General features: G+C 44.1%; 1 protein-coding gene across 1 annotated transcript; it reads right to left on the reverse strand.

Annotated features, from left to right (window-relative positions):
• Positions 1-372: 372 nt before the first annotated feature.
• ecrg4a (ECRG4 augurin precursor a) lies at positions 373-2,766 on the reverse strand. The gene is made up of 3 exons (XM_079733408.1): positions 2,632-2,766; positions 1,130-1,293; positions 373-710 (listed from the first exon to the last, which is right to left on the reverse strand). The coding sequence occupies exons 1-3, from the start codon at positions 2,702-2,704 to the stop codon at positions 561-563; spliced, it is 387 nt and encodes a 128-aa protein (XP_079589534.1). The 5' UTR covers positions 2,705-2,766; the 3' UTR covers positions 373-560.
• Between the last annotated feature and the right edge of the window lie 5,695 nt (positions 2,767-8,461).

Consider the following 8,461-nt stretch of genomic DNA (forward strand, 5'->3'; position numbering starts at 1 on the left):
ATCTTTTCAGGTGGAGATGCTATTTTAATAAACATTTTCAATATTTGTTTCGCCTTTTTGTCATTGTGAGGTTGTTGCTATCTGACGTTCAATTTGCAATGCGAAGTGTGACTCATGTCTAAGCTTAACATTTGGCCTGTTATTGCAGTTATGCAAAAATATTCTGATGGGACTGATAACATTTTCCCTATCGTTGCCACTGTGATATTATGAAGTCATTGGCGATGCATATTTCAGCAGAAACTAAGCAGGGGAATGAGTTCCTCATAACGATATGAATGTGCCTAGTGTGTTAAGAGGGCAATTAATCAACGCTGGTGATTGAAAATGGATGTTTTATTTACATAGGCATTTAATCAGCACTGACGTCATAACATTTGTATAAGATCAGGCGATATGTTTCGTTGAATATACAATTAAACTGTAGCCTACACAATAAAAGGAGATAATACGTAAAGGTTAATGTTTTAAAAAGACTACGCGTAAGAAAATGGGAACGGCTACTAATCAAGACGCCGTTATCTGATTCCGGGAGATGGTCTTCTTTGCGTGTGCGTGTTTTAGTAGTAGTCGTAGTTTACATTGGCGCCGTGTCTATAATTGGCCGGGTCGCCGTTGGCATGCGGGGAGTTCTCATCGTGATGGTGCTGACGACCTTGATCCGTTGCTCGGGACTGGTCCAACCAGTACGCCAAGTCGGTCTCCAGCCTCTGAAAAAAAAGAAACACGCTCATGCATTAGACAGCATCATTATGACGAAGAAACCCTGTTGGGTGAAATATTTGGTAAAACAAACTCGATAACATGCCTCAAAGGCCAAGTTGATTTAAAAGTCCAAATCAGTCAATATCAGCGCTGGGGCGGCAGCATGATAGAATGGCATGGAGCTTTATGAGTCACGGCTACTGGGCCTGAGGGTCATCGACTTGCCTCAATATGCTCTTGGCTTGTCTGAATTCGATTTTTGTAATGCCTCGCACATTTTCTTCTTCGTGACCATCAGTCCACCACATGGGGTGAACACTGTTTTGATGAGTGGATCAAAAAACCCAATGTAGCATAAAATCTACTATTAAATCATACATGCATCAGAATCTATACACCGACATACGCACTGCTTTTAGCCTACCTGCTCATCGAAGCCCATGTACATGAACTGCTGAATCCACTGCTGTACGTCCGGGCGGCTGCGATCCCAGACGTTTCTTTTGGGCCGGTTCAGCTTAGCCAGGAACTCTTGTGCCTTTGAAGGACTGATGGCGACAGCGGACTTGGAGGGAGCACCGCTGACAGCTGCAGAGTGGGGGAATCAAGTAAGCAAATCACACATTTACCATCGACCAACAATGACAGGTGCTGGAACTATTGTTTCAAGGCTGCTAGAATTAAGGGACAAATTGAGTCAATAGAAAGCAAAGGAGCACACAATATGTTGTGGGGAGGGGTCATGCACAGTTGAAGTGCAGTGTTGAATTTCAGGCTCTTTTTCAGTGTTGGAACACGCAGGCATTGTGCCAATGTCGGCAATAAAGAATGACAAACTTTCTAAATGAGAGACAGACATGCTATATGCATGTCTACAGGTATCATTGGTGTTTTCATTTAGAATGAAGACACTTAATGGTGTTAGAAAAGTTGTTTAGATGTACGTTTATTTATTTTTAGTTTTACTGCAGTTGCGTTAAAAAGTACAAAGTATACAAAAAAGTATGTAAGATAATTCAGGGAAGGGCAATGCAGATCCTGTGGAGATGGGTAGGGAATCAGCATTCTGTAGCCATTAAAACCACACACACCAGAACAGAACACATATGTAGTAGCCTGAGGCCACAGTGAGAACAAACAGAGCAGAATTGTTATGTACAGTGAGGGAATTGTTTGCATATGTTCGGATCTAGATGGCATCACAACATCAGTTCCCATGAACTTCAAAAGGAGGGGGAGGTCATAAGGTGTTCTCGTCTCGTGAACACATACTACAGGCCCCATACAGTGATAAAAAACAAACACTGATGTTATACGGTTTCCACCCACGGTTTTCACAGAAAGACCTTCCATGTTACTTTGTTACTCCCCCCCCATTGCTTCTGTCCACCCGCTGCTATTGAATCCCTTCCCATGGATTATTAAAAAAAGAGATTGACCTCTGGGCCGGGTGCTTATTCAGTGGCAGAGAGGATACAATGGAAGAGCTAAACAGTTTTCCCGCTAGTTTGGGATATCGCTTCGTCACTTGCTGATGCAGAGCTCTCGCCAGCAGACTCAACCGTTTTCTTTTTTCCACATCACCGAACTAATCCCGCTGTGTGTATGTGTGTGTGTGTGTTTGTGCGCATGCCTGGGCATGCTTGCGTGCCTGCTTGTTTGTGTGTGTGTGTGTGTGTGTGTGTGTGTGTGTGTGAGAGTGTGTGTGTGTGTGTGTGTGTGTGTGCCTGTGCGTGTGTGTGTCAGATAGAAATCATAGAATCCGCACGTGTGTCTGTTGAAATATTTGACATCCACGCTGTTCCCAATCATTTCATCATGCAGCTCTAGAAAACGATGTATGTATCTAACCACAGCAGAAGATGGGAAACAGAATGAAAGCCCTAACGATAGAACAACAGGCACGAAAGGGTTGTTTTGGCTCACCTCTGAGGCTCAGCAGTGTCGTCAATACAGCGAGTGCCATAACGCTGACCAGGTGAAACCTCAGACTTGCCATGATGAACCCGCTCTCCCCTCTCTCTGGACCTTTGTGAATGCACCAGTGTAGCACCGTGTTGCAGGTCCCGGTGCAGGGGTGGGGTGGGGGTGGGAGGCTTAGTTTTTGGGGGTAGGGAATGAGGGGTGAGATTCCAAGAGGAAACTGGCCTATGGCTGTGGAAGGTTGTCTTCCTCCCCTTGCAGAAACACGGCTAGTGTCTACAGCTGGCGTCCTGCCTCCTCTGGTAGTTTTCCGTCTCCCACGGAGCCGGCAGAAGAAGCAGGGCTGAGAGGAGAGAAGGGAGCCTTTTCCTTTTCACGCATGGGCTTCACTGAATCTGGACGACCATATGCATGGCATGGGCCTCAGGGCTCACCCTGGGGGGTGTTGTTGAGTTTAAAATGTGTTATAAACTGGGGCCACTCGTGGAGCAGGGACGCAGAACATCTCAGATTAAATGGTTTTACATTCAGCTCCTAAGTTGTTGGCTGGATTCTATAATGGGGGCTTCCTCTTGGTTTCACTGTGAGATTGGCTCACTGTTGGATTTCTCGTAAATCTGGATTGTGTGTGTCATCCCCAAGGAGCTCTCCTGCTGGGGAATCTTCTCCGGACATTTATTGTAAAAGTGCAAAGCCCATCTATCCTTCAGATCACTATCACGGGCTGCATAAGCTATTATTACACACAGTTACTACATACACACACACACACACACACACATCCACCCACTCACCCACACATCCACAATCACAAACACACACACACACACACACACACACACACGCACACACACACACACACATAGACACACACACATCCAATCTCCTTGACCCTACAATAGGAAAAAACAACTTTAATGAAACGGATCAGATACAGGCTGGAATCCCTTGCAAAGCTCCCAACAAAAGCAGATGTGAGTAGCCTGAGAGATAGCTAGATATATAGCTATAGATATACATGTATATAGAGACCGCTAGATAACATATTGGTGTAAAGAAAGATATGTATATATAGAGAGAGAGAAAGACAGCTATATATAGAGAGAGAGAAAGAGAGATATATAGATCGACAGAAGCATTTATAGATATAGATATAGATAGACAGATAAATAGAGGGCTATACATATACAGTGGGGCAAAAAAGTATTTAGTCAGCCACCAATTGTGCAAGTTCTCCCACTTAAAAAGACGAGAGAGGCCTGTAATTTTCATCATAGGTAAACCTCAGCTATGAGAGACAAAATGAAAAAAAAAATCCAGAAGATCACAACTTCTGATTTTTTAAGAATTTATTTGCAAATTATGGTGGAAAATAAGTATTTGGTCACCTACAAACCAGCAAGATTTCTGGCTGTCACAGACCTGTAACTTCTTCTTTAAGAGGCTCCTCTGTCCTCCACTTGTTACCTGTATTAATGGCACCTGTTTGAACTCCTTATCAGTATAAAAGACACCTGTCCACAACCTCAAACAGTCACACTCCAAACTCCACTATGGCCAAGACCAAAGAGCTGTCAAAGGACACCAGAAACACAATTGTAGACCTGCACCAGGCTGGGAAGTCTGAATCTGCAATAGGTAAGCAGCTTGGTGTGAAGAAATCAACTGTGGGAGCAATTATTAGGAAATGGAATACATACAAGACCACTGATAATCTCCCTCGATCTGGGGCTCCACGCAAGATCTCACCCTGTGGGGTCAAAATGATCACAAGAACGGTGAACAAAAATCCCAGAACCACACGGGGGGATCTAGTGAATGACCTCCAGAGAGCTGGGACCAAAGTAACAAAGGCTACCATCACTAACACACTACGCCGCCAGGGACTCAAATCCTGCAGTGCCAGAAGTGTACCCCTGCTAAAGCCAGTGCATGTCCGGGCCCGTTTGAAGTTTGCTAGAGAGCATTTGGATGATCCAGAACAGGATTGGGAGAATGTCATATGGTCAGATGAAACCAAAATAGAACTTTTTGGTAAAAACTCAACTCGTCGTGTTTGGAGGAGAAAGAATGCTGAGTTGCATCCAAAGAACACCATACCTACAGTGAAGCATGGGGGTGGAAACATCATGCTTCGGGGCTGTTTTTCTGCCAAGGGACCAGGACGTCTGATCCGTGTGACGGAAAGAATGAATGGGGCCATGTATATTGAGATTTTGAGTGAAAACCTCCTTCCATCAGCAAGGGCACTGAAGATGAAACGTGGCTGGGTCTTTCAGCATGACAATGACCCCAAACACACCGCCCGGGCAATGAAGGAGTGGCTTCGTAAGAAGCATTTCAAGGTCCTGGAGTGGCCTAGCCAGTCTCCAGATCTCAACCCCATAGAAAATCTTTGGAGGGAGTTAAAAGTCCGTGTTGCCCAGCGAAGGCCCAAAAACATCACTGCTCTAGAGGAGATCTGCATTGAGGAATGGGCCAAAATACCAGCAGCAGTGTGTGAAAACCTTGTAAAGACTTACAGAAAACATTTGACCTCTGTCATTGCCACCAAAGGGCATGTAACAAAGTATTGAGATGACCTTTTGTTATTGACCAAATACTTATTTTCCACCATAATTTGCAAATAAATTCTTTAAAAATCAGACAATGTGATTTTCTAGATTTTTTTTTTCAGTTTGTCTCTCATAGCTGAGGTTTACCTATGATGAAAATTACAGGCCTCTCTCATCTGTTTAAGTGGGAGAACTTGCACAATTGGTGGCTGACTAAATACTTTTTTGCCCCACTGTAGATTGATATAGATAAATAGAGGTCTATATAGATAGATATATTGACAGCTAGATAGATAGATATTGACCATACATCCATCACTAGATGACAGAAAGAACTCTCCCCCTCATTTCGCTCTCAAAGTCTTCTAACGTAGCCGAGATGTCAGTCAATGTGTCACTCATTTGACGTTGCGTAACCCAGGTGAGATTGAAACACGGGGAACTTTGTCCCAAAACGACACAGCTATTGGTAAGCTCCAAGGAAGTAGAGAACCAGTCGCCTAACAGAAAAGGTATAACGGTTGAGAGGTGAAACAGAAAAATACGAATACAAAGAAAAGAAAAGGCCTTGACGAGCGCCGGTTCTTCATCAGTTGTTATTCAGACACTTCCGGAAGTGTCTGAATCCCCTATAATTCCTTACCAAACACAACATGATGTAACCAGCCATCAGGGCTGTGCGTCGGCTTCTTTATCCATAGGCCTATGGGAGGAATGACAACGCCTGTTCACAAGCCGATTCAATGTGCGCTTATATGTTCAGTTTGTTCAGATGCCCTCAACCTCGCAGAATGTACACAGGTGAGAATACTGAGCCAAGAGAATCTGGGCGCAAAGCCAGAGAGGTTCTGGCATACGGCTGGAGGATACAGTCTTCTTGCGTCAACCTTCTTCACTAAGGAGCTTGGGTGAAGGACAGTTGGGATGTATATACAAAGCCTACTATACTATCCACTATTCAATAGTGGTTCCCCTTTACCTGTTCTTCAGAAAGTCTTCAGGCATGAGATGGATGAGGGCATCCGTTTCCTTCCTGACCCCACATAACCAGTTATTCTCCATTTAATCGGCTCTAAGCTCAGGAAGTACACCTTAGTAAAAGGCTTTTTAGCTCATGAGCACAAGGGGGCGATAAATACACCATGAGTTTAAATGTGCCCAAGTAGTTTCTGTTGTACGACTACCGAAAGAGCTCAGATAAGGTAGACTTTTGTTACTCATATGACATGATTTATTTCCCGTATGCAACTAAACAATCTTTGTTCAAATCGTTGATCAGTCGACGTGTCTATCTTTTGATGGATCTCATTAAATCAGGGCTCAGTTACTGAAAATATCAATATTCCAGTGATATACAATCTCAAAACAGCAGGGAATAGAAGTTCCGGATCATTCTTCAGGCTGAGGATCGGCGCCAGGTCTGCCGTAGCCCAGCTGGTCGGCCGTGGAGAAGTGGGACCAGAAGGTTCTGGCCAGGTCGTTGAGCTGGTCGTAGGCACCCTGAACACGGAGCTCCTCCACCCAACCGAAGAAGTCTGAGGACCACAGGTTCCAGTAGGGCATGGCGGAATGCAGCTGGCCTTCGTCTGGCTCCTCTGCAATCGGACGACAGAGGGTTTAACACATACTCAATGCCAAACATTTGCATTCTGTTTACCAATCACTTGGCGTTGTAGAATTGATGTGCTGCCAAATGCTAAAGCAAAATGTTCATTCAGGGAGACCACCCTCAACCTCTATTTCTTATTGATCCATGTGTTGGTTCTTCATTTCCATGCTGTCTTGCCGTACCCTCCCCTTCGTCTCTCAACAAATCAGGACCTCAGTCATTAAACAGGAGTGCATCCTTCACTCGTGCTAGTCTCTGTTGTTTTCATTGAGACTTGTTGGCGCCCCCCTACATTCCCTTAACCTCCGGGTCTGGGCTTCACCAACAAGAGATGGTTTCCTCCAGGGCGAGTTCCATCACACCCCCACCACAGCAACCAGATTCTAGCCTCCATTAAGGGGATTCTAGTCTCCCGGCAGCCTTCATGGATCAATCGACCATTAAGATTGATCGCCAATTGCTGTCATATCTTTGCTGGTGTCTCGCTGATTTAACTATCGATGTAGGCCTACTCCAATTGGGCTATTGTATGACAAGTATAGGCTTCTCACCTGCGATGGCCATGCATACGCATAGAAGGAAAAAGATCAATGAAGTCAAATGGTGTGAGCGCATGGTGTCAAAACACACTGAAACAAAGAGCACATAAAGCCACACTTCAGATAAATAAAGTGTGCCGTTGTTCGTTGATCCTTTTGAAGGAACATAAGCAACAACAACAGCCATACAATGGTGCATCTATGTCTCTGAGACAGTTGAAGAACCTTTTGTAATTTGCTCACAGCTCCAAACATACTCTGGGAAAGACATTTATCACATACTTTTCTTAAGTAGCAGGCTGACAACGGTTTTGAAAAACATCTAAAGTCACACTAATCCACTTAAAAACAGGAATTCAAGGTTTCCAATGCTTTTTATATATAATTAGATATGGTAATTTGTATAATATAATGAATATTGATACAAATATTGAAAAAAACACCTGCTTTTCTGCTTTACCTACCTGCGCGGTGTGGCTGAGATATGAGCGTTCTGGTTGGCCCTTCTACGTCCGTCTCTCGCTCTCTTCTGAGTTGTCTCTTAAGATTGAGTCTTCAGGTGAAGATGGCAGAGCAAAGCAGACATGTTTGCTTTTCACAGGCTGAGAGCAACGTCACATCAGAGAGTAGCGTCTTCTCACACCTCTCATGGGATGCCAGTTTAGCTCTAGAGTGATTATTTGAATATATCCCAATAGGGTCCCCCCCTCCCCGTCCCCACTCACCATGATAGCACAATAACAAACATAACAATTTGTGAAAAAAAGTATTCACACATTCATTTTTAATTAACAACCTGTGCACTAGCAGATGACAGTAAGCATTAGGCTTTGTAATGCCATTTTAGTTCAATGAGGGAATGTCTGTCTGTGATATTGTATATATACTAACAAAGGTGAAAGAAAAAGTGTAAAAGTGTAAGTTCCCTAGGAAGAATTCTGTAGAGAAAATACAAATACAATGGAGAGAAGCACAAAGAAGACACAACGTTTTCACATCAGGCATCAGACTGCCTGATGTGAAAACCAGTGTGTGGCACAGCTAGATTCAAGGCCCCCGCCACACAAACACACACACACAAAGGTAGGATGTGATACAGACTGGCATGTGGGCAAGAGTCTCAGGCAGGT

The sequence above is a fragment of the Pollachius pollachius genome (genome assembly GCF_949987615.1).
Source record: "Pollachius pollachius genome assembly, chromosome: 3".
Lineage (NCBI taxonomy): Eukaryota > Metazoa > Chordata > Actinopteri > Gadiformes > Gadidae > Pollachius > Pollachius pollachius.